The sequence below is a fragment of the Sarcophilus harrisii genome, chromosome 3, assembly GCF_902635505.1.
Source record: "Sarcophilus harrisii chromosome 3, mSarHar1.11, whole genome shotgun sequence".
NCBI classification, from domain to species: Eukaryota; Metazoa; Chordata; class Mammalia; order Dasyuromorphia; family Dasyuridae; genus Sarcophilus; species Sarcophilus harrisii.
Window position 1 is genome coordinate 167,771,916 of NC_045428.1, and position 27,828 is coordinate 167,799,743.

The window sequence follows — 27,828 nt, forward strand, 5'->3', positions numbered from 1 at the left end:
ATTTTGTAATGCTCTCTATATCTTCTTTGGTGCCCCATTCTTCCATTATACATAAATCAGACTGATAAACTATTCTATAATCTCTTTAATTTGTTTATGGTATCACCCTTTATGTATAAATTATATATTCATTTTGATCTTGGTATATGGTATGAGATATTGGTCCATATTTAGTTTTTGCTTGCTGTTTTCCAGTTTTGCTAGAAGTTTTTGTCAATAATGAGTTTTTGTTCCAAAAGCTTCAATCTTTGGGTTTATCATATACTAAATTACTATGTTCACTTACTATAATGTAATTTGTACCTAATGTTTTCTACTTTCTACCTACCTCTCTATTTCTTAAGCAGTACCAGATGATTTTGATAATTACCAATTTATAGTTCAATTTGAGATTCAGTATAGTTAGACCGCCTTCAAGCTTTTGTTCTTCTAGATTAATTTTGTTATTATTTTTCCCAACTCTATAAAATGAGTTTTCGATAATCTAATTTATATGGCACTGAATAAATAGGTTAATGTAGGTAGAATCATCGTTTTTATTATATTGGCTTGATCTATCAATGAAGAATTAACATTTTTCCAATTGCTTATATCTAACTTTGTGTGAAAAGTGATTTGTAACTGTCCAAATAGTTCCTGGGTTTGTCTTGGCAGGTAGACTCCAACTATTTTATAGTGTCTATCATTATTTTAAATGAGTTTTTTTTTTTATCTTTTGCTGCTAGACTTTGTTGGTAATATATAGATATGCTGATGATTTATATGGGTTTATATTGTATCCTGCAACTTTGCTAAAGTTGTTAATAATTTCAAGTAGTTTTTTAGTTGGTTCTCTAGGGTTTTCTAAGTATACCATCATATCATCTGCAGAGTGATAGTTTTGTTTCTTCATTACCTATACTAATTCCTTTAAATTTTTTTCTTTTCTTGTTGCCATAACATTTCTAATACAATATTAAATAATAGAGATGATAATGGACATCTTTGCTTTATCCCTGATTGTATTGAGAAGGCTTCTATCTGATCTCTATTACTGATGCTTGTTGATATTATAGATAAATATTATCATTTTAAGGTCAGCTCCCTTTATTCCTTTGCTCTCTATTGTTTTTAATAGAAATAGGTGCTATATTTTGTCAAAAAGCCTTTTATGCATCTATTGAGATAATTATATGATATCTGTTGGTTTTATTATTGATATGGTCAAAAATGCTGATTCCTAATATTGAACCAGCCCTGCATTCCTGGTGTAAATTCCACCTGATCATAGTGAATGATCTTTGTGCTATATTGCTGTAATCTTTTAACTAATATTTTGCATCAACATTTATTTGGGAAATGGGTTTATAATTTTCTTTTAATTTTGGCTCTCTCTGGTTTATGTATCTGCATTATATTTGTGTAGTAAAAGGAATTTGGTATGACTCCTTTGAACTCTTTTTTTAAAAGCTTCTTATTTTTAAAACATATGCATAGATAATTTTTCAGCATTGACTCTTGCATAACCTTGTGTTTTAGATTTTCCTCCCCTTCTCCTATCCCCTCCCCTAGATGGTCAAGCAATCCAATATATGTTATACATGTTAAAATATGTTATATATGTTAAATCCAATATGTATAAACATATTTATACAATTTATTTATACAATTCTCGTGCTGCATGAGAAAAATCAGATCAAAAAGAAAATGAGTAAGAAAACAAAATGCAAGTGAACAACAATAAAAAGACTATTATGTTGTGACCCACATTCAGTTCCTACAGTTCTCTCTCTGGGTGTAGAAGGCTCTCTTCATCACAAGATAATTGGAATTGGCATCTCATTACTGGAAAGTCACTTCCATCAGAATTGATCATTCTTGTATATAATCTTGTTGTTGCCATGTATAATGATCTCTTGGTTTTGCTAATTTCACTTAGCATAAGTCTCTCCAGTCCTCTCTGAAATCCTTCTCTTCATCATTTCTTACAAAACAATAATATTCCATAACATTCATATACCATAACTTATTCAGCCATTCTCCAATTGATCTGATCTCCAACTGATCCACTCAGTTTCCAGTTTCTTGCCACTACAAAAAGGGCTGCCACAAACATTTTTGCACATGTGGTTCCTTTCCCCTTCTTTATGATCTCTTTGGGATACAAGCCTAGGAAAGCCACTGCTGGATCAAAGGGTATGCACACTTTGATAGCCAACTTTTAAAGGATCCTTATTTCTTCACTTTTGGCCACCAGAATAATAGTATATGCATATATGAGATTGTTGCTATTTCTCTCAACAACCTTAATCTCAGTTTTTCATTTCTACAACTTGGGAAATTACATAATGTGCTTTGCATATTAATTAAATGAGTAAAATGACAATAATAGCCTTGTTATACTCCTTTCCCAAGGAAAGGAGGATTTACACCTCCTTTATACCATCATGATTATTGGGTGATGTTGAGATCTTTTTTGTATAATTTAAATATATCCTTGCCACCTCTTCTTAATGCCTTCTACTTCTGTTCAATTCCTACCATTTTGTCTTTTATAATGCAAATTTTTGCATGAAGAGTTCCTTTGATAGCTCTAATTTTGTTGAAGAGATTTCTTATATTTTCCCATTCTCTTGTTTTCTTCTATTACTTTGCATTGCTTCTTTAAGAAAATCTTATCTGTCCTTCTGGAATTCTGCACTCATATGGGTTAAGTCTTTCCTTTTCTCCTTTCTTTTTGCCTTTCCTTCTTTCCTTAGCTATTTGTAAAGCCTCATCAGACAGGTTTTGTTTTGTTTTGTTTTTTTGCTCTTCTTTTTTTCTGGAATGTTTTTGTGATAGCCTCCTGTACTTAGTTCTTTGAGTATTCTATTTGCCAAATCTAATTTCTTAAATCTATTCATCACTTCCACTTTATATTCATAAGGAATGTTATTTAGGTCATATCTAATTGGTCTAATGGTTTTCCTTACTTTCTTCAATTTAAGTCTAAAACTTTCCTTACGAAGCTTATGATCTGAACTATAGTCAGCTATCAGGTCTTGTTTAACTGACTGTATAGAGTTTCTTCATCTTCAGAGAAATCAGTCTAATTTCAGTATCGACCATCTGGTGATTTCCATGTGTAGTTGCCTTTTAGGTTTAAAAAAGTGTTTGCTATGACCACCATGTGATGAATGTGATGTCTTTTTGGAGGGGCGAGAGAATGTAATTTCTAGAAATTGTTGTAGACTTTAGAACCAAGCAACTTTGTTCTTTTAAGCATCTGTGGTTGGAGCATAGATTTGTATTACTGTGATACTGAATAGTTAATCTTAGATTCGAACAGATATCATTCTGTTATTTTTAAGATTATACACCAGTACAGCATTTTTTATTCTTTTATTGAATATTAGGGCTATGCCATTTCTTATAAGGGATTCTTGCCCACAATAGTATATGTTGTGATTACCTAAATTAAATTTACTCATTCCTGTCCACTTAAATTCACTGACATTCAAGATGTTGATATTTGAATTTTCCATTTTCTGTTTGGCCACATGCAAGTAGTGGTCAACTAGAATGGACAGCTTCCCAAAGTTGAAGTATTCAGTCTAGAATCAGGAAGATACATCTTCATAAGTTCAAAACTGGCCTGAGACACTTACTAGCTGTGTGATCCTGGACTATTCACTTCATCATGTTTGCCTCAATTTCATTATCTGTAAAATGAGCTGGAAAAGGAAATTGCAAACCACTCCAGTATTTTTGCTAAGAAAACCCTAAAATGAGTCAGACATAACTGAAAAATATCTTATCAATAATAACAAAAATTCCCCATATTTTTTGCCTGTGCAAAAAAAAAATCAGGGAAACATAAATTTTATCTCTAAGCTGGCGTGAATGTAAGTTGTATTTGTCTAAAACTTGGTCCGCATATGCAAATTAGCTGGAAAGATAGGTCCAAAATGAATATTAGTCTTTATTATCTTCATAGTTCAAATAAACATTTTAGATAATTCTAAAATTTGAGTTATCTAGAAAATATGCATGGAACTATTCAGTGCAACACTGCACAATATCATTAACTTAATAATCTGTCCTTTCTGGGAGTGAAATATATAACCTTTTTTTTTTCCTGAGGCAATTGGGATTGAGTTGCCCAGAATCATACAGCCAGAAAGTGTTGTGGTGAGGCCAAATTTGAACTTGGGTCCTCCTGGACTTCAGGGCTGGTATTCTATCTACTGCACCAACTAGCTGCCCCTATAACTACCATTTTAAGAAATTTTCCTTTCCATTTTTAAAACAAAGAAATGAGAGAGTGGGGAGTTAGGCTACATAATCTCTAGCATCTTTTCTAATTCAAAATTTTTATGATTTGAGTTGTATAAATGAGGAAAAGCTAGCAATCACAACTTATTTTTTATTTTATGTTTTACACAATTGTCACCCTTTTTTTGGTCCTGTTCTACATTAATTCATGTATGTTTCCATTTCATTTTAACCTTCAGAGGGAACAATTGAACACTTTTTTATATATCTGAGTCTCTGGAATGGCATACAATTGGCCAAAAAAAAACTCGATAGAATAATCTCATTTCCATCCAAATGTCTGATCACATTAAAAATCAAAGCTATATTTGAGGCAAAGTTTGTGTGAATGAGACAAAAATATTTGACTTGTAATCGTTTTCCAGAGGCAAAAAATTGTACACAGTAGTATGTCCTATAGATTCTTATAGAGTCTCTATTTGTTTTTTGTTGTTAATTGTTTCCAAATCTTTGTCATTTACCAAGGAAAAAAAGAAAAGGAGAAAAAAGGAGAGGAGAAAAGAAGAGAGGAGAGGAGAAGAGGGGCAAGGAGGGAAAAGAGGAAAGGGGAAGGGAGGGGAGAGGGAAAAGGAAAGTTTTAACATTATTAATCTGGTGTATTTTCTTGCTTTAGTCAATGGACAAATGGGAAAAGTGGTAACCAAAATGGAATTTCTGTTCTATTCAAGTACTATTGAGAAACTATTCCCTTGAAATACTGGAATTCATGTCTTTTTTTTGCCATATTGTTTGAAAAACTATGCCAACTATTCTTTTTCTTTCTTTAGCTTGGATGGCATGACAACTACCATGTGATGATCTGCAAACACAATTACGGTCTCCAGGGCTTTGCATGAAATTTTGTGTTAAAGTGACACCTCTGTCTGAAGAGGGGAAGGGACCCATCAAACGGTTTAAAATGCATCGACCCTGTTGCCCTCTGTTTAATTACTTTGACAATATAATCTGCCAGAAATCATGGGAGAGAGCCTACAGAGACCACAGGAGAAAGGTAGGCACAATTTTAACCTTGTGATTGAGCATATATGAGTTTGATAGTTAGTACTTATTTTCAGATCCAAATGAGGATTAGTTCTTTATTATTTCATAAATATGAGTTTATAGGGAGAAAAGCTTAATAAGTACCATCATCTAGTTAACTATCAGACAAGCAGTCTTTGGTGCGTTCTCTCGTTATCCAAACTACAGACTCAGGGTTGATGGAAACTCTTTTGATTTCATATCTATCTCTCTAACACTGTCAATTTCCTCACAGCACAATTTTGACTGCCACATCCTGGATGTATCTGAGTATGCTGGCAAGGAGAGAGGGATTCTACTACATTTTCTGTCTCAGGAGACCCTTTCCCACTATCTAATTGTTAGGAAATTTTGTTCTGTTATTCAAACTGGGACTCCTTGTGTACTCTTTTGATTCATTAGAACAGGGAACCATTTTTTTTATCAAATCCAGCATTCTGGATCTAAAAGGATACAAATGGCAAGAGGAAAGAACAGAAATTAGCTAAATGAAAGAAATAATTATATATTCGAAACCTCTGATCAACAACAGTTAAATAAGTTAGTGGTTTAACTTGTCCACTGGGGAATGAGGAAGCCTATTGGCAATATTCTTCAAAGTTATAATGATCTCTGAAAAAAATGGGACTTGGCTCTTCACCCATGGTACTTAAAAGTAACATTTTGGTAGGGATTCTTAACCTGGGTCCATGAACTTAAAAAAAAAAAAAGATAACCATATTCTAATATGATTGATTCCTACTATGCATTTTATTTTATGCATTTTAAAAGCATTATTGTGAGAAGTCAGTAAGCTAACAGGGTCCATGACACAAAAATGGTTAAGGTCTCCTACTAATATATAGCTTTTCACAAGATAGTTTCTTTTATGACTATAATGCTAGTGAAGTGATATGTTCAAAACTTGTCAAGTCTTTTTAAGCTAACAGGGTCCATGACACAAAAATGGTTAAGGTCTCCTACTAATATATAGCTTTTCACAAGATAGTTTCTTTTACGACTATAATGCTAGTGAAGTGATATGTTCAAAACTTGTCAAGTCGTTTTAATTATGTATACTGAATTTCATTAAATAATTCCTCCCCTACTGCAAAGATAGCAGAAGGAACTTACCAAACAGTGTTTGTGAAATATAATTATTTTCCAAGTGATTTTAGGCAAAGTTTTAGAAATTTTTGGCACTATTTCCCATAAGTTTTATTATATATGTTGACCATTTAATTCAATCTCCATTAAACATATTGTGGTTTTAAATATGACATGTTTTAGAACTTATTGTACATATATGGTTCCTTTATCAAATGCCCTATGAAGAATTTAAAGAAATAGATAAAATTGTGCAGAGTGAGATCACAAAATGACAGAGCTAAAGGAGACTTTAGAAATGATCTAGTCCAATCCTTAAATACCTAGATGAGGAAACTGAGGCTGAAAGAGATGTGACTTGTCCAAGACTATGTATCAAATGATGGCAGAGCAGTCATTGATATCCTAGGCCCTCTGACTACACACTCTTAAATCATTCTGCCCATTTGTGAAGGGCAGTCATTGCCAACACTTATCAATGTGTATCACAGATGTGTCAGAAAAATACTTTCACTGCTTGGGTCACAATGGTGGCTGTACAGAAGAATGGCATTTGCTCCCCATTATCCAGTCACATTGAGGAATACAAAGGAGTGTTCTTAATACCCTATCTTTTCATTTGGGGCTCCAAATAGATTTTTCCCACAGGAACAATGTAATAGATGTAAGTTTCTATAAAGAGACAGAATGGCATAAAGTTTGCCTAAACAAGGACTGATTTTAGGCTCTATCTCTGATACTGGCTATGTAACACTCTCTAACATAGAAGTTTCTCACCAGAAGCTCCCTACATGGAAGACAAAACAAATCTGATAATAAATAAATAAAAGTTTCTAGAGCATTTGGTGCACCCACTTTTGTGGCCAGTCTGTTGACCTAATCACCACTGACAACAGTGTTTCCATGGATAAATTCATTCTATATTCCAAACAGCTGACCTCTGAACAAATTTTCAGAACAGTTTGAGTTGTGGATTACCAGTAAAACAGGTTTCTTCACTGTCATTTCCCATTTCGGGTTTATCACCAGAGAAACACTGTTAGGACTAGGGAAACTCATGTTGGTTGACTTGGTGTTAGTTTCTTCAAGAGAAATATTAAAACTAAGTGCCTATCCAACAAGGTCATTGGTCAATGACGATATAATAAAATATGAATAAGCACAATTTTCTGACAATTCAGAATGTCATAGCTCTGTACTTGACAGATACACCAGAAAATCTAAGATAACTCATAATGTCAATAGACTATTAGAGAAAACTCATTTATCTGGGGTTTAAGGGGAGAAGATTATTCCCTGCTATAGTAGAGGAATGAAAGAAAGGTTTTCTTTCTTAGCAGTTTCACAGATCACAGACTGACAGGCCTTTCAGCCAGCTCATCTTCTGGTTTATCATTAGTTTATTTTACAGAATAATTTTATATAACCCCTAATTTTTCCCTACAATTATGTTTTTTAAAAAGTCATAATTCTGGAGAGCCATCTGGAATTATGCCTAAAAAGTTATCAAACTGTGCATACCCTTTGATCCAGCAGTGCTACTACTCGGCTTATACCCCAAATTGTGGTATATGAATATTATGGAATATTATTGTTCTGTAAGAAATGACCAGCAGAATGAATACAGAGAGGCTTGGAGAGACTTATATGAACTGATGCTAAGTGAAATGAGCAGAACCAGGAGATCATTATATACTTCAGCAACGATACTGTATGAAGATGTATTCTGATGGAAGTGGATTTCTTCGACAAAGAGAAGATCTAACTCAGTTTCAATTGATCAGTGATGGACAGAAGCAGCTACACCCAAAGAAAGAACATTGAGAAATGAATGTAAACTGTTTGCATTTTTATTTTTCTCCCCGGGTTATTTTACCTTCTGAATCCAATTCTTCCTGTGCAACAAGAGAACTGCTCGGCTCTGCACACATATATTGTATCTAGGATATTTAACATGTATAGGACTGCTTGCCATCTAGGAGAGGGGGTGGAGGGAGAGAGGGGAAAAGTTGGAACAGAAGTGAGTGCAAGGGATAATGTTGTAAAAAATTACCCAGGCATGGGTTCTGTCAATAGTTATAATTTAAAAAAAAATAAATCATAAAACATGATTTAGGATTTCCCTTAGGGAATAAGGCATGACGTGCATTGTGATACAGTAGAAAGAGCATAATACTGAGAATCAAGAACTAAGTCCCATTTTTGACTGCCACTGTTGAGAGCTCTTTCTCTGGGCATCAGTTTTCTCATCTGTAGAATGAGGGGCTGGAACTACATAATTTCTAGTAAAATTCTCTTAGTCTCAGTATTTATTACTTACTATGTATGTGGTACTAATTAGGGATTAAAAGAAATAGGAAATTAGATGATTGTTAAAAAAAAAAAAACCTTATAATCTTATTGAATCTTGGAGTATATAAGTACGCATATATAGATATATATATATAAAACAACACACAAAATGACATTTAAGAAATTAACATTCAGTTGAGAAGGACAACAAAGCTAAAAGATTCACATAGCCAATGTTATATTGGAAGATTTAAGAGTAATCTCTTTCTTAATACGAAGACAGTTCTCCCACTCCTCTGGCCATCTGTGCTTTACTAAGAAGCCAAATCTATGTTGCTGATATATGGGCAGTGAAGACCCCCTGTCTAAGGCTTTGGGCACCGAGTCCCTGAAGTAGCTTGAGAGATAATAATATTTAGCTCTTGGACCTATTGTTACTCTTTTACCACTCTCCAGCCTTTATCTGAAAAGTCCACCTTCATTCTGACTGCAACTGATGCCTTAACATCAGATGGAACTACTGTTCAGGACTTTTAGTAGGCTAAAAATATTGTGTGCTTTTTTTTGTTTTTTATATTTTTAAGGACTAACACTTTTCTTCTACATTTCAGCTATTGGCATAATTCCCAATCCTTTCTCATTAATTCACTAAAGAAAAGGTCATACACAAATTAAACACTAATGGCACACGCCGGTCTGTCTTTTTTAAGTGTTATCTGCTAGAGTATGCATTGTAATCAAGCTTCAAGAACCATAAAATCATAAAGCTAAATACCATTCCAATGCCCTATCCCAAGCAAGAGTACTTTTTAAACTATCATTTCAGCTCAATAAATAAATATTTTAAAATTCTACTATGTTCTGGGGATAAAAACAAGCAAATATATTTGCCTTCAAGTAATGTACATTCAGAGAAAAATTAGTTGAATTAAAGGGGCACCAACCAGATACTTCAATACTTAGTGAATCTTTAATTTCATCAAGTAAGAGGATCTCCTCCACTGACATAGGTGACAATCCTCTATAACTTGATGGTCTTTGAGAGCTGCTACAACCAAAAAAGATTATCAGGTTTGTGATGAACCTCTCTGAACCTGTCTGTGCTAGTCCTCAGACAAAAGAAATTTAGCTCATTATTGGGTTCATACTTGAAACTTTTACTCTAGAGCTGAGGTTCTTAATTTGGGGTCTGTGATATTTTTAAATATATATATATATATATATATGTATATGTATATATGTATATATGTAATTTTATATATCTATATAATAACCACTTATTTGCAATAGTTTGCGTTTTATTTTGTGCTTTCATTTTATGAAAAAAGCATAACTGAAAGAGGCCCCATAGTCTTTGTCTGCCAAAGATATGTATACTCTTGTGCCCTATTGGCATGACCTTCAAGAATCCAGAGTTACTACTGTGCTTGTACTGGTGCATCAACACAAAACTAGCTTTTAGCTGAGTGTGAAAGAAAAAAAGAATTCGGAGAGGTGGACTTGAGGGAAAAATGCATTCCAGGAAAGAAATAAAGAAAAGCATTTATTAAGTGCCTATTATATGTCCTTAATGCTAAACACTTTACAATATCATTTCATTTGATCTATATCACAACCATAGGAGGCAGGTGCTGTTCTTATCCCCATCTTAAAACTAAGGTTACATTAAGGCAGACAGAGGTTAAATAATTTACCCAAGGTCACACAGCTACTAAATTTGAATTTAGGTCTTCCATGACTTTGGGGTCAGCTCTTTATCTGCTACACCATCTATCTATCTTGTGTTTTTTACAAAGTCAGTTTCACCTGAAAGGAAAATCTGATTTGTCATAAAAAACCAATGAGGATTTCATCATTATTGTATTCCAGAGTGACATCCATAGCAACTTATGAAGAATATATTTTTTATATAACACATACATGAGTTTATGTTCATGTATTCAATACAACAGAAAGTCAGTATATTATTACTTGGTTCATTCAGATGTGGACTGAGAGATATAATTACAGTTTCAGTTAATTCAACATTTTCTAAAATATATATAACTCCTCCCAGTCCTCCTGTCTTGCAAAAGAAAAAGGTATTGCTAAAGATATCAGCAATCCAATACAATTTAACTCAATCCAGTAAGCATTTATTAAAATGCAAAGCACTATAAAGACAAAACTAGAAATTGTTAGGAGCTTATATTTTACTTGATGCCAATACCAAGTCAAAAGACAAATATATGCATGTCAGTTTGAAAAAGTTAGCACTAACAGCTGGAAGAGGGGAGTGGGAAGAAAGGTTTCCCATATTGCTCTTAACTCCCACTCTGAATATTTGAGTACAAGCTATATGCATGCAAAGGTGTAAAATATAAAATCATTCCTGTTCTTAAAAAGCTTACAATTTACTAAGTTGCCAGTAGTATCCTCATCTTAGATCATCAAAAATCATCCACCAAGTTGTGAACTGATCCAACCATTCTGGAAAGCAATATGGAACAATTCCCAAAGGGCTATCAAACTAAGCATATGCTTTGATCCAGCAGTGTTACTACTGGGCCTATATCCCAAAGAGATAATTAAAAAGGAAAAAGGACCCACATGGACAAAAACGTTTGTGGCAGCCCTGTTTGTAATGACAAGAAACTGCAAACTTAATGGATGCCCATCATTTGGAGAATGGCTGAATGAGTTATGGTATATGAATGTTATGGAATATTATTGTTCTATAAGAAATAATCCTCAGGATGATTTCAGAGACCTGGAGAGACTTACATGAACTGATGCTGAGTGAAGTGAGTAGAACATTGTACACAGCAATAAAAAGATTATGTGATGATCAACCGTGATGGACTTGGCTTTTTTTCAACAGCAAAGTGATTCAGACCAATTCCAATGGTCTTGTGATGGAGAGAGCCAGAGAGAAAACTGTGGGGATTGAGGGTGGATCACAACATATTATTTTCATTTTTTGTTGTTATTTGCTTGATTTTTGTTTTCTTTTTTCATTTTTTTCCTTTTTGATCTGATTTTTCTTGTACAACATGATAATTATGGAAATGTATGTAGAAGAATTGCACATGTTTAACAAAAAAAATTGTAACAAAAGGTTTTGCAAGATTGAATGTTTAAAACTATCTATGCATATGTTTTGAAAATAAAAAAAAGTTTTAAAAAAAACTTTTAAATCATCCACCAAAGATAGAAATCTTTTTGGTCTATTGTCTTTGAACTTCTACTCAGTCTACCTAGGAACTCAATGTAACCATATTTATTAAGTACTTGCTAAGTGTGTGTTTTGGGGAGGGGGGAGTGGAACACAAAATTTAGATAGGGTTTTCCTACATGTTGTACCCCTAGATATCTCTCTTTCTTGCCTACCCTTAGTTGCTTCTCTGATTGCCAATTCAACTGGCTCTGAAGCCTTCCATTCTCTTTGAGTTTAAAGTGCAGTAGGGGCAATAAGATATAATGTAAATCACAACAATAAAAGGACAATATTGTTTTAAAAGATAGGTCTAGAAAACGACTACTGAAATTTGATGAACTGGTAAACTTTAAAATTACAGGTAAAACTTTTCATTGGATACAATTGAATTCTCTCCATACATTTTAATCCCATTTCTTCTTTCTTAACTACAAAGATGTAAAACTGGCCAGCATTTAATAAATTTTTAATATAGAAATCTCTGTAGACTTATATTGTTGAAAAGTTTTTGAGAAAGCTAAAATTGTTATACCTACCCCTACTTCTCTATTAGCTTCCTTGATAAACAGTGAAGATGAGTTCCTTCAAATCCAACCGTTCTGGAGAGTAGTTTGGAACTATGCTCAAAAAGTTATCAAACTGTGCATACCCTGTTGCTCTACTCGGCTTATATCCCAAAGAGATTATAAAGAAGGGAAAGGGACCGGTATGTGCACGAATGTTTGTGGCAGCCCTCTTTGTAGTGGCTAGAAACTGGAAACTGAGTGGATGCCCATCAATTGCAGAATGGCTGAATAAATTGTGGTACATGAATATTATGGAATATTACTGTTCTGTAAGAAATGACCAACAGGATGATTTCAGAAAGGCCTGGCGAGACTTACACAAACTGATGCTGAGTGAAACGAGCAGGACCAGGAGATCATTATATACTTCAACAACAATACTATATGATGACCAGTTCTGATGGACCTGGCCATCCTCAGCAAGGAGATCAACCATATCATTTCCAATGGAGCAGTAATGAACTGAAAAAGCTATGCCCAGAGAAAGAACTCTGGGAGATGACTAAAAACCATTACATTGAATTCCCAATCCCTATATTTATGCCCACCTGCATTTTTGATTTCCTTCACAAGCTAATTGTACAATATTTCAGAGTCTGATTCTTTTTGTACAGCAAAATAACAGTTTGGTCATATATACTTATTGTGTATCTAATTTATATTTTAATATATTTAACATCTACTGGTCATCCTGCCATCTGGGGGAAGGGGTGGGGGGGGTAAGAGGTGAAAAATTGGAACAAGAGGTTTGGCAATTGTTAATGCTGTAAAGTTACCCATGCATATAACCTGTAAATAAAAAGCTATTAAATAAAAAGAAAAAAAAAAGAAGATGAGTTTCTTCAAAAATATAAATTAATACTAATTTAGCCTCAAGAGCAAGCAGAGTAGAATCTGAGGTTTATGCAAGACAGGAAACACTTTAGGCTATAACACAGCTCATCTAAACTTTGTATTCCTGCCCTACTCTATATGAAATATAGTGCCTAAGGCTTTAGGAGCACAACTATGAAAGTTTTATTTTTGAAATATGTTGAGCTGAGTTTGAATCGTATATTTGGTTTGTGTGTGTATATATGTGCAATTTTAAAACTTTGTACAAGTTTCTGATAGTAATCATAAGATTAAAAAAGGGAAAATAGGGATCCCATACTAGACATTTGCTTTTGAGGCTAAATTAATGATGATATAACATTTGACTTTCTCAAGATCCCACAGTGAGTATGTGTCTGAGGCTACTTAGGGACTTGAGTCTGATAGACTCTAGGATAATCCTCTATCTACTTTCACAGAGAAGATTAGTCTCATAGGTAAAAAAACAAATTCCCTTTGATTCTAGACTTGATTTTCCTTTTTTCCTTTAACTCAGCTGCTGCCAGATAGGTCTTTGGCAGTGGGCAAAAGGCCCTATTTCTCCCATCAGGGTATTTATGCCCTGTTACTTATGCATTATGGTAACCAGGGCTTTTATCTTGCAAAAATATTGCTGCCAAATTTGTGGTTTCTAAAAAAAATAACTATAACAACAACAACAACAAAACAAGCAAACTATCCTTTGCAACTCATTAGAGAATATCCCTATAGATGGGTTTCTAAGATTAGAACTTCACTTTCTAGTCCCAAATTTTTAGAACATTATTTGCCCCAAGGCAAAATTCTCTATATAGCTATTTTATGTTGTAGAAAAGACTTGTAAAATCATTTGAGAAGGTCATGTAGTATAATAATTTCATTTTACAAAAGTGTTAACTGAGGCCTAGAGAGACAGTTATTTGCCCAAGGTCATACAACATGTAAGTAGCCCCCTTAAGATTCAAACCCAAGTCTTTTTTTAAAGTTGTGTCAATGGAATTTAATCCCACTTCTCCACTGACTCACAGTATGTAGTCTTTTGAAAATTCTTTACTTTTTATTTCTGATTGTCCTACCTGGACAGAGGTTCTGAGTATTCCAGTTTTTGCTCCTCAGTCAAATTGGCTATCATCAATCGGTAAAACAAAACATTAAGAATACTAGGGGAACTGCTATTTCAAAGGCCTGCTTTTTAGTACTCGAGTAATTCCCTCCAATCCCCCATCTGTGTAGCATATTGGATATTCTTAAATTCTAATTAATCCCTTTATTTATAAATTCCTCAAAATGAAACTCTACTGGTATCTGTTTGTTTTGCTATTAACAGAAAGTTAAGGCTGTTTACTTGAAGACATAGAATTTAAACATAGGCCATTGTTACCATCCCTAATTAGTGACTTTTGGAAATACACAGTGATATAGAAATAATCATTAGCAAGTAAGTCTTTTATTTTCACTGGACTCTTCATTTTAAAATAATAATACAATTTCTTTTTCTCTTCCTAATGTAATGAGTCATTTATGGCTTTCCCATGCCCTCAAAGTGACCTTGAGATACTGAATGAAATCATTAGATCGTTAATAATTCTTTTCAATAATTTTAGCTTTAAGTTGATATGGTACAGTTGAGATGATGAATAATGATGTGTAAATATTCTTTCATCAAGAAGCAGCATTCATATGACTATGAATTGAAAACCTCTAGATGGGGATGATCTAGAGAATAGTTGTGTGGCTTGCAGTAAGTCATTTAACCTTGCAGCACTTGAGACCACTGTCTAAAACTTACTCTGCAGACCCTTTAGAGATCTGCATTGGTAGAGGGAGTCACCTCACCAGAAGTTCCCTACACCAGTGAAATTACTGATAGTATGAAAAACTGTGATAATCTATATTTGTGTGTTATATATGTGTGGGTCCATATAAAAATATATCTCTCAACTGTTTAGGATATAATCTGTTTTCTCTTTGTGTATACATTCACTCACATTTAAACAGATTTTCCTCTACTTGGCAGCGACTTGATTTACGCTTTCAGAAGCCTTTTCTTGTCCTACCAAACCAGTAAGATTTGGAGAATAGAGTCATTCATGGGTTATGTTTCTTTCTTCCAAGAACTAAGATGGAAGAAAGGATCATCACCAGAAAGGTTAGCATGAGGAGGGCTTTTTGCATTGTTTTCCTCTAGCACCTCATAAAAACTTAGATAAAGGTACTACAAATGCACTTGTTTGCGTTGTGTTTCCCTCTTTCAATTGTGAGCTCCTTGAGAGCAATGACCACTTTCTGTGTCTCTGTATCCCCAGCATGTAGCACAGTGCCTGGCATGGTAGTTGTTTAATGTTATTTCACTGACTGACTAGAAGAGGTTAGATCTCCACTGGGAGAGAGAGTTGTTGTTGTTTGTTCTTCTGTTTTCAAAGAGGACCATGACATCAGGGAGGTGATGCCATGTCGTGAAAATGTTTTGGGTTTAAGTGAGGGAGGGCTGTGCAAGGTCATCTGCCTCACTTTCCCCTTCAGAGCCATTTGAGTCCAATGGCAAGATATGGATCAGGACAACTGGTAGTTCAATAACGGAAAGGGGAAGCAGTGCTGGCAGATGTTTAACCACCAGTTCTCTGAAGAAAAACAAACTTTCTAAGACACACTTTTAAGATTAACTTGCATAATCATATCTCCATTACTTTTTTTAAGTTTGGACAATAGACAAAAGAACAAACCAATCCCTGATTGTCTTTGCCTATTTTTGAAGTATGAATACTTAACACTGAACATTAAATAATTGACTCTCTAACAATTGAGGTGACTTCCCCACCCACTCCACTCCCCTGTCAATGCTATTAACATTTTTTTAGGGGAAAAAACTGTGATTCCATTTCTCATAATAGCATAGCTACAAATCTTAGTAAATTTTATTTGATCAGTCTGTGACTAAAATAAAAATGTTCATTTTCTACTACAGGTTGAAACTGCCAAAGCTACTGTGGATTGTGGTCCTCCTGTGATCTACAACCATGTTCAACTCAATTTAAAGAAATTCAAGGTATCTATAGGGTGATTTCTCTAGGCTAATAGTAAACCAAAAAGTCATCTGAAACCCAGGAAATTTTTAAGGTCAGACATAATAACTGTTTTTAATCATATTTTATAGAAAGGACACAATTGGAAAAACCATTTTAACCTCACTTGTTTCTGAATAGAGCTAAAAGGTTACTTGTACTAGAAACCCTTCTATTTTCTTACCATTAGCCCTCATCTTATTGTTAATTTTTTTTAAATTACAAGGGGAGATAGAAGAAATATAGCAGTAGAAAAATGATTTTAAAAAACTATTCCTGTTAGCTAAGTAAACTACCAATTCTAAAGATTAGAGTAATTTTCACCATTTAACTAATTTTTTAAGAAATCATGGAGGGAGTAGGTGTGGTATGGGTACTCAGATAATTATATCTGGTCATAAAATCAAAGTGTTGTAGTTTGAGGTTTTCGTTTGTTTGTTTCTTGGTTCTTAAATTGTACTGCCTCTACATGTTGGGATTAATGATGATCATTTTTAAAAAGTAGTATGAGCTCATTTTAAAGAAAAAAATAAAAGCAGGAATCAAAAAGTAATCTTAAGTGGATGGGATAAAATTCAAATAACCAGTTCAGAGCAATGGAAGATAGCATTTCTGAATTCTAAAAAGTCAGACATGTAATAAAAGGCTAGCCAGCCCTCTGTTCTGGCCTCAATTTTTTTTTTTTTTACTTTGGAACCCTGTGAAACCTTTTAATATGGAGACTTGCTTTTCTCTCCATTGCCATTGTCATATCTCAGCGTTGTTGAAGTGTGACCTAGTAGTATCACATTCCTTTGTTTTTAACTTCTACTCAGAGCATAAAGATAGTCTTCATTTTGGTATATTTGGAGTCATAGAGAATTCATTTGAAAAACTTCCTGCCATGACTGTCACCATGATTTCTGAAGATTTCTGTCTCGCAGCACTCAGTAGCTATGTTTGAGTCTTTAATTAGAGGAAAGCAAATGCAGAGTAGAGGGAATCAGATAGATAGGTATAGCAAAAGTATTGATGCTACCAAAGGGGACTGATTCAACTATTTTTAAAATGATCTTTTCTCTATCTCTGCACTCTACAGAAGGATGCAGAAAGGCTTCGATTTATTGACAGAGAAAATCGCTGGCTGATGGAGAGGATAGCTTTCATCATGAGGACCCAAGATGCATGTGACATCTTAAATGACTACAGACTAAGATGGTGGTAAGGGAGGAGAAGGGGGAGGAAAGTAGCGGAAAAGCTTCAGGCAACTCCAGAAGACTTTTCCACTAAAAGAGAGATAGGTTATAATCTGAATTGATAGAGGGAATAGGTTATAATCTGAATTGATAGAGGGAATAGGTTATAATCTGAATTGATAGAGGGAGTTCCCATATTGATGAAATTGCAGATCCTTAAGGTATTATATAGTAGTAATAATATTTTATCCTGTTGTGCAGTGGTTCATAGAATATTATATATAATAGTAGAATATAATATTAGATTAAATAATAACAGAATAATGACTTCTCAGAACTGCTTCTATTTGAAATTCATAAAAAAAAGATAAGCATTGGATAATAATTCACATTTAAATAGTACTTTAAGATTCCACATTTCATTATCACCACTACTCCCATATACCAAAGGAACAATACTAGAGTGTATAACATTATATTATGACATTAAGGGTATTACAGCATTTGATGGTTAAATAAAAAAACTGCAAAAACAAAAGCATAAAAATGAGCTTGAGGAATGAGCCACTTTGAGGGCTTAATTTAGTATTTTATTTTCCCCCAGTTACATGTAAAAACAATTTTTCAACTTTTATTTTAAAATTTGCATTCCAAGTTCTCTGCCACCTTCTCCCTAATTGAGAAGGCAATCAATTTAATATAGGTTATAATGTATAATCACACAAAACATTTCCATAATAGTCGTGTTATAGAAGAAAATATAGACCAAAATTTAAAAAAAGTAAAAGAAATAAAAGTTAAAAATGAATGCTTCTTTCAATCTCTATTTAGACTCTCATCAGTTCTTTCTCTGGGGATGGATAGCATTTTTCAGCATAAGTACTTCAGAATTGACTTGGATCATTGTATTCATGAGAATGGTTAAGTCATCACTATTTATCCTACAATATTGCTATTATTGTACACAATTTTCTCTTCTTCCTTTTATTTTGCATCAGTTCATGTAAGTTTTTCCATGTTTTTCTGAAAGCATCTAACTCATCATTTCTTATAGCACAATAGTATTCCATCACAATCTAGACCACAACTTGTTCAGCTATTCCCCAATTGTTGGGCATTCCCTCAGTTTCCAATTCTTTACTACCAGAAAAGAGTTGCTATAAATATTTTTTTATAGAGAGGTTCTTTTCTTTTTTGTTTTTTTTAATCTTTTCGGGGATATAGACCTAGTAGTGATATTGCTAGGTCATACTTCCAAATTGCTCTACAGAATGGTTAAACTCATGAACTCCAACAATGCATTGGTGTCTCAATTTTCCCATATCCTCATCAACATTTGTCATTTTCCTTTCCTATCCTATTAGCCAATCTATTACGTATGAAGTAGTAATTCAAAATTGTTTTAATTTGCATTTTTTGATTTTTCATATAGCTGTATTACTTCATTGAAAACTATTTTTTTCATATTTATCATTTTTTAATTTTTGCTAGTGGTTAAATGGCTCTAATTTTTTATAAATTTGACTCATTCTTTACATATTTGAGAGATATGCCTTTATCAGAAAAACTTGCTTCAACATTTTTTTCACAGTTATAATTGCTAAGTGCATTTTGCTCCATCTTATTTCCCCCATTCATTCTGTTTTCTCTCTCCTTGCACTCTGTCCTTGCTCAAAATTTTACTTTTGACTGCCACCTTCTCTAATCCATCCTCTCTACTATGAGCATTCCCCTTCTCTTATCCCCGTCTCCTCCTTTCCTGTAGGGTAAGGTAGACTTCTATACTCAATTGAGTATATATGTTATTCCTTCTTTGAGTCAGTTCCAAAGAGAGTAGGGTTTAAACATTTCTCATAATTTATCCTATCTTCTTTTGCATTATAAAAGCTCTTTTATGTTTCTTTTATGTCAGATAACCTATTCTACTCCTCCCTTTCTCTTTTTCCCAGTATATTCCTTTTTTCTCACCCCTTGATTTTATTCTTTTTGATAATTATTTATCACATTCAACTCATACCCATATATTGTGTCTATGTATACTCCTTCTAACTGCTCTAATAATGAGAAACTTCTTAGGAATTACAAAAATCATTTCCCCATGTAGTCAAACAGGTTAACCATAAGTTCCTTATGATTTCTCTTTCCTGTTTACTTTTCTGCTTCCCTTGAGTCTTGCATTTTGGAAGTCGGACTTTTTTTTATTATAGCTTTTATTTACAAGATATATGCGTAAGTCGGATTTTCTACTCAGCTTTGGTGTTTTCATTAGGAATCCTTGAAAATCTTCTATTTCATTGAATAATCATTTTTTATCCTGAAGGATCATACTTAGTCTAGCTGAGTAGGTGATTCTTGGTGGCAATCCTAGTTCCTGTAGAATATCATATTCCAAGACCTCTGATGCTGCTAGATCTTGTGTTACCCTGACTCTGGCTTCACAGTATTTGAATTTACTTGAATTGTTTCTTTCTGGCTTTTTGCAATATTTTCTCTTTGCTTTGGGAACTTGAATTTGGCTATAATATTTCTGGGAGTTTTCATTTTGGGATCTCTTTCAGGAGGTGATTGATGGGATTCTTTCAATTTCTACTTTGTGCTGTAATTTCTTTTTTAAAAACAATGACTTTTGGAAAGTCCAATAATTTAAAATTTGTCTTTCCTGGATCTACTTTCCAGGTAAGTTGGGTTTTTCTCACTTAGATAATTCAAATTGTTTTCTATTTCTTTATTCTTTTGGTTTTGTTTTGTTGTTCCTTGATGTCGCAGAGAATCGTTGAGTTCTATCCTAGTTTTTAAGGAATTAATTTTCTTCAATGATTTTTTTTAACCTTCTTTTCCATTTGGCCAAAACTACATTTAAAGAAGCTCTTTTCTTCAATTAATTTGTGTACCTCTTTTGTCCTTTGGCCTATTTTTTTAAGTGTTCTTTTCTTTAGTAATTTTTTGTGTGTGCCTCCATGAACTAGCTGTTGACTTTTTTTCATGGTTTTCTCATAACATTTTCATTTTCCTTCCCCGTTTTTTTATCTGTGCCTCTTACTTGATTTAAACATCCTTTTTGAGGTCTTCCATAGTATGAGACCAATTCATATTTTTCTTTGAGGCTTTGGATGTAGAAGCTTTGACTTTGTTGTCTTCTTCAGAGTATGTGTTTTGATCTTCCTTATCACCATAATGATACTTTCTATAAACAGAAATTGTTTTGTTCTTTGTTCATTTTGCTAAAGTGGAACTGTATTTCCAGGGTGTAGGCATACTGTCTCAAACTTCAGGGGGTTTGTATAGCTATTTTCAGAGATACTTCTAAAGACTTAAAAAGTTTTCAGGCTTCCAAAGTGGTATGATCCTTTAAGAAGTATGCTTACTACCATCCTGGCTTGTGCTCCAGTCTGTGAGTGACTACAAGCATTCTTTTCTGCTCTGGAACTGTGAGGAAGGTCCCTGATCCACTCTGGCTGCAAGTTCTGGTAGGCTACTCTTCTTCCTCACCCTGGGACTGTCACCCAGGATTGTGACCAGTATTCAGAGTTGGGCAAAGGAAAAGAGTCCTGCCTCAAGATTTCCAGAATCTTCCAATCAGTTGTGGGCTGAGAGCTCAACACACAGCTGTTGCTTCTGATAATTCAGTCACTTCCAAGGCCTGCTTCCGGTTTGCTGGAGATGAGTCTGTGCAGTGTCAAACCTTTCCTGCTGCCCTTTTAAGTTGTTTAGGGATGAAAAGTTGATTCACTCTGTCCTTTTATGGATTCGCTGCTTAAGAATTTGTTTTAGGGCATTATTTAAAGGTGTTAGGAGATGTTTTAGGGAGAACTCAATTGAGTTCCTGCCTTTTCTCCACCATCTTTTTAATCTACTCTTAAATATTTAGATCTTATATTTGGAAAATATTTTCTATTGTCTATCTCTGTGAATCAGTTTTTTAGTAAAGGGATTATTTTGTTTTGCTTTCCGCAATCCCAATTTACTCCATCCCTAAAAAAGAACCACATAAAATTTTTCTTTTATTTAGAGCTTACTATATTGGTACTGGACTTAATGTATCTTTAGCCCTACTTCATCTTTGAACTCCCAAATACAAGTGATCCACAGGGCCATAGCCACAAGTTTATCTTGTGGGAAAGACAAATGAGACAAATAGAGACAAGACAGAGAACCACAAAGAGACAGATAAACAGAAACAAAGAAAGATATGTATATAGAAATACATCTAGAGAGAGACAGAGAGACAGAGTTTGTGTGTTTAGGTTTTGATTTTGGTTTTTCATAGCCTATAGCACACCACAATTAAGAGCTGTTTCAATGCAATGATAATCTAAAATCTCTAGAATTTTAGAGACAAAAAGAATGTCAAAAGGCCATTTATAAAGCCCTACAATTAGTTATTTGGTACTCATAATAGTCATTATGTTTTTAAAGATCTCCAGAGATGCAAATTTCATAGATTCTTCTAAGTGCCAGTTCTGTGGGTTCATCTCTCACTGTGAAAACAAACAAATGAGCAAACAAACAAACAAAAAAGTCATGGCCTGGCCACAATTAATGGAGAAAAGTAAATTCAGGAAGATAAAAGATAGAAAGGAGAACAAAGGAAATCATGTAAGCAAGAGCTGAGTCAGTAAAGGGTCTGGACTCAATTAAAGACATGTTCAATAGAAACAATTATACCAAGGCATCAATAATCCTATCAGAACTAGAAATCATTCTATACTTTAGAGACATTTGTTCCTTGTGTTTTTGTAGCACTTCTAGACATTTTTTTCTGAAGATTGCAGAGCATTTTAAAACTGAGACTCAGAAGAGGATTTCATTACATTTTAAATAAGACCCCAGTTCACATAGCTGAGTGTGAATGTCTGCCATCAAATCAAGGTTTCCAAACTTGGCTACAGGAACAACTTCATTGAATCTATGGCTCATTGCAAGCTTATGACTCATTTACTCATCCTTCTAGCTGAGGATAAGGAACTCTTTAAGAGCCTTTTGGCTCTGACATGTCAGTCAGATGGGTGTTTGAATTTCATTTTGAAATTCAGTTTTTGGTGTGAACAGGAGAGACTTCAAAATATCAAAGAAAATATAGCCTACTTGTGAGTTTAAAATGTCCAAGAGGGTTCTTAATCTTTTTTTTAGCATCATGGACCCCCATGGCAAGTTCTGATTCTCTTCTCAAGATAATATTTTTCAATGTATAAATTAAACAAGTTCACAATCCACAGGTTAGGAATTCAGATCTGGAACATCCGCTCTGTGTCCCCCAAAGAAATATTTGATTATTTCCATGAATTACAGTCCATTTATGATTGTACTATTACCATTTCACAGCAAGTGCTGCTCTTAGTACAATGTGTGGCACATATTAAGTACTTAAATTCTTATTGTGTGACTGATTATCACTTCCACTATTCTTGACTCTCTCCTTCAGCCATTGTATTATACAGAATGTGTCTGGTTTCCTATGTAGGTTTAGGCATCCCCCTTCCTTTGCATCAATTTGAATCTTAAGTGCCTTTAACCTTTAATAGAGTGAAACATACCCTAATTTTAACAAGGGAGCTGATCTTTGGACTCTTCATCAGGAAAGAGTGGCCCATTTGGGAGAGAGAGAACATGAAAGTTATTATGATTAAAACATGGCTAAATGCAAGGGGAGAGGAAAATCCTTGAAGTCAATTGTGATTTGATTTTCCATACTATCAGAGAAAAGGAAGAAACACCAATAATCTTTCAAAAATGCATAATCTCAAAACATACATTAGATGTGTATGTATGCATATATTTTTCTCATATATATGTATGTGTATGTATATATCTTTGCTTTTATTGGCTTTAGACTTCAGTCAGAGGCCACAAAAATACACAATCAGATGCTAACTTAGACACACATGAATACACCACACATACACACACACACATATATATATATATATATCCCCTCTTCAGATAGCAATGGGAAGGAAGCCCCAGGTTACCACATATAATTCATAATTGAGATTTTTTTAAGGAAGAACAAAAACAAAAACAAAGCTCGGAGGAAAAATTAAAGGAACCTGCCCCTCATAAATAAGCATTTCAGAATAGTTCTCAGAAAAATGATACAGGACATGACCTCCACATGCTCACTGTGCTCTGTTTTCTTCTTTGTAATACAGAGGGCACTGGCTTGTATACTTCCCCAGAAAAACAGAAAAGATGCTCTTTCTTCTACCTTCTGATAATCTTTGATGTGGCTGAGCTTTGTGGCTGTTCTTGCTAGAAAACTACAAAATTACAATTCAATATAGACAATACTGATGTGACTCTACATTTGTTGCTATTGTTAGTCATATCAGTTGTGTCTGACTCTTCATGACCCTATTTAGGGTTTTCTTGACAAATTTACTGGAGTGGTTTGCCATTTTCTTCATTTCACAGCTCATTTGACAGATGAGGAAATTGAGACAAACAAGGTTAAGTTACACAGCTAGTATATGTCTAAATGTAGATTTGACCTCAGGGAGATGAGGTGCAGCACTCTATCCATTGTACCACATAGCTGTCTGTGAGTATGTATCATACATAATTGACAGCAATGCTGTTCTTCATATTTAAAATCTATATTTATAGACTTTTCTTAAATACCTCTTCTCTGCAAAATACTGGGCTAGAAGATGAAAAAGAATCTCTCTGACTTACAAGGAGATGAGGAAACTTTCAAGGAGTCTTTTAATAAAGATGGATAAGACAAATATAATAAAAAGTCTGAATGTGATTAGGGCAGTAGAAGGGACTAAACAAGTTGATAGAGAAATACAAGGAAAGGGACAAGCCTGAAGGGACATTCAGGCTTCAGGGAATGTTTCAAGGAAGAAGTGGTAGCTTCAAGAAAGAGAAGGATATCAATAACTGACCCTCTGAAAGAATCCCAGAATCTGTGTCTTGGAGGGGACCATAGTGACCATCCAGTCCATTGCCCCTATAATACACAGCTTTAACTAAACAATTTCATGAAGAAGCAAAAAATATTCACTTATGCTAACAGTGATCAATCATCAGTATAGCATATTTTTCAATGTGTTTTTTTTTAAGTTAAGAAATATCAGTACTTCCTGGGAAAATTACTTAACTTCTCTGAATGGCAGTGAATTTCTCGGTAAAATAAGGAAGTTGGACTAGATTTCTAATGTCCTTTCCAGTTGAAAGATTATGTTGCTCCTTGGCTACCATGTTCAGCCATTTTATAACACGGAAAAGCACATAGTTGGCACCAAACTGTTCACCCATGAGTACAAAGAACAATTGGATAGCCCATGTATATATCAGGACATTTGGGAGAATTCTGTATATCTACCTCTTCTACTCTAAAGAGAAATGGTTCTGGAGTCCGAAGGCTTGCATTCAAATCTTGTCTCAAATGCATACTATGTTGATCCTGAGCAAGGAACCATCCTGTACTTTGGTTTCTCCATCTGTATTGGACTGGATGGACTTTTTGAATACCTTCTAGTCTTAGAACAACAGTTCTACATTCCCATAACAAGTCCGAGAATTAATGAGTCACAAAACCAACAAGATGATGGATTAGACATGTTTAAAATCTCCCAACCCTCCAGTATCCCCCATAGGAATTGTACATTTAGAATAATTACAAATGAATCCACAGGAAAAGATGACAGACATCTAGACATGGTAAAAATCCTTTTGAATGAACATTGGACAACTCTAATACTTAAGGAACATGAATTGATAATTACTTTATTAAATAGGGGCAGGCATGCTTAATTCTTTGGGTACTCAACAGGAAAGAACATAATTTATGTTCTTAGGAAATTATGTGGCAATCTCATTTAATTAAGTGCAGACCATTATGGAGGCAAAATGTCCAGAAAGGCAGAGATAAGTAATGAAAAAGGCAAATGGCACCATGAGGACAAGGAATGGGATATTAAAGGAAGGCAGCATGGGAAAGAGGATAGGGTTATCATAACTCATGTATCCATGGATTAAATTAGGAGCACTAGGCGGCATGAATCTGGTGGACAGGGAAAAGTGCTATGCTGGGATAAAAGGAGAAATTCAAGGTCTCATTCTTTATAGAATTTGGAGGGGAAGGAAACTAACTCTGATCTGTGCAACCTTAGGGCCTCCAAATTCTCTCTTAAATTATTGATTAAATTTCAGTCATTATCTTTAGCTATCAATACCCTTTTCGTGTTCTGCTGGTCTGGAATCAAATTCCAATTTACACTGTGGTTAAATTTAATAATCTCAGTGAAAACAATGAATTTTATAAGCAGCCTAGATAAAGACCTTCAAAAATTACAAAAAAAAAATAAATTTGTTGTGGTTCACTTGTTTATATTGTACCTTATTCTTCATGACCCCATTTAGGCTTTTCTTGACAAAGATACTGGAGTGCCTTTCCATTTCTTTCTCCAGCTCATTTTACAGATGAGGAAACTGAGGCAAACAAGGTCAAGTGACTTGCCCAGGGTCACACAGCTAGTAAATGTCTGAAACCAGATTTGATCTTAGGTCTTTCTGGCTCTAGACCTAACATACTATTCACTACCCCACCTAGCTGCCCCCAAATTTAAGTAACTATTCTAGTTAGAAGAAAAATAACCAAAAAAAGCAATGAGTATATTTTGGAAAGCAAAAATCTTAATGTAGAACTCAAAATAAAATGTATCTGCAAACCCAATCATCATGAAAAAAAAAATGGAGCATCAAACAAATAAAAAGTATTTGAAACATTCCTATAGTAGGAGTAGAAGGAAGAGGATAGAGGCACAAGAATAGTAACTCAGTATGTTGTTGTTATTGTTGTTCTGTTGTATCTGACTCCTTGTGACTCCATTTGGTGTTTTCTTGGCAAAGATACTGGCATCATTTGCCATTTTTTTCTCCAGTTCATTTTATTGATGAGGAAAGCAGAGTAAAGTGGATTGTCCTGGTCTTATAGCTAGTAAGTTTGAGATCAGATTTGAACTCAGGAAAATAAGTCTTCCTGATTTCAAGTCCAGTGTTCTGTCCATTACATCACTTAGTAAGAACAGAATACATAATGAAAGAAATTGTTTTATAACTAAAGTTTTTTAAAAAGTAGATATTGATTTGTGAAATAAATGAAAGAATTAAGACCATTCAAGAGATTTTTCTTTAAAGGGCACAAAATTAAAAAGATTTAAGAAAAACCTAAAGAAGTGAGAAACAAATGAAATAAAGCACCATGAGCTAAATCTCCTAAATCCATAAAAAGATCCATAAAAAGAAATTGCATAATCCAGAAAGAGGACTGTAGGGACTGACTATGAATCACAATATAGTATTTTCACCTTTTTGCTGTTGTTTGCTTGCTTTTTGTTTTCTTTTACTTTTTTTACTTTTTCATTTGATTTTTCTTTTACAGCATGATAACTTTGGAAATATGTATAGAAGAATTGCATATGTTTAACATATGTTGAATTACTTGCTGTCTAGGCAAAAGGGGTATGAGGAAGGGAAGGATAAAAAATTTGAAACAAGATTTTTGCAAGGATGACAGTTAAAAGCTAGCTTTGCAAATGTTTTGAAAATAAAAAGCTATTAAAAAATTTTCAGAGTTAGAAGAGAGGAAGATAGGGACAAAAAAGAACAGATACTGTCCCCCTACAAAATTCATGGGTAAACAGTGAAAAGATGGTGATTCCTATAGTTTAATGTTGACTAAGAACTATGGTATGGGAGAGTGGGAAAAGTGAAAGGACTGTTGCTGAGACTTAGAGACTAGAAAGAAAGGTTTTCTGAAAGGGAGGTAAAGAGTATTCCCAGGGGAGAGTAGTTATGTGTCTATGATGGAAGAAAGGAACTTCATGGCAGGCTTAGTCTGAGAGAATTTGTACATTGAAAAAACACTTTTTCCAAGAAAGCTGTGTCCCCTCTATAAGCAGCATCCTACAGAAGGAAAAGAGATATGTCAGTTCTTAAGGACACCTAGCACTCATAATGATGGAAGAATAAATGAAACTAGTTATAGTCTTTAGGATCATCTGAAGACAAAAAAAAATGAGACTAAGTCACAAGGTAGTTACTTTATGCCATACAGCACTGCTTCCATTTGACTTTCCTTTCCTCCTGAATTATTTCTAACAAGGAATCAGAGCAGAAAAATAGAAAGATGAGACAAGATCTGCAAGTTACATAGTTACTGTTTAGAAAATGGAATTCAAAGCTGGCATTTCAGAAATTATACCATAATATGAAATTAACAGAAAGAATAAAGAAACAAATATAGACCACAAAGCAGAAAAGAAAATTCAGAAGAGAAT

The 27,828-nt window shown here is 34.1% G+C and overlaps 1 protein-coding gene across 2 annotated transcripts in view; it reads left to right on the plus strand.

The window, feature by feature from the left end:
* CFAP97D2 (CFAP97 domain containing 2) overlaps nt 1–27,828 on the plus strand; it is a 51,698-nt gene that overhangs the window by 10,348 nt on the left and 13,522 nt on the right. For both annotated transcript variants that reach the window (XM_003765703.3, XM_031958762.1), the window contains exons 2-4: nt 5,061–5,284; nt 16,271–16,351; nt 17,446–17,567. In XM_003765703.3, the coding sequence (XP_003765751.1) occupies nt 5,126–5,284; nt 16,271–16,351; nt 17,446–17,567 (362 nt within the window). In that variant the 5' untranslated portion in view covers nt 5,061–5,125. The remainder of the gene's footprint in view (nt 1–5,060; nt 5,285–16,270; nt 16,352–17,445; nt 17,568–27,828) is intronic.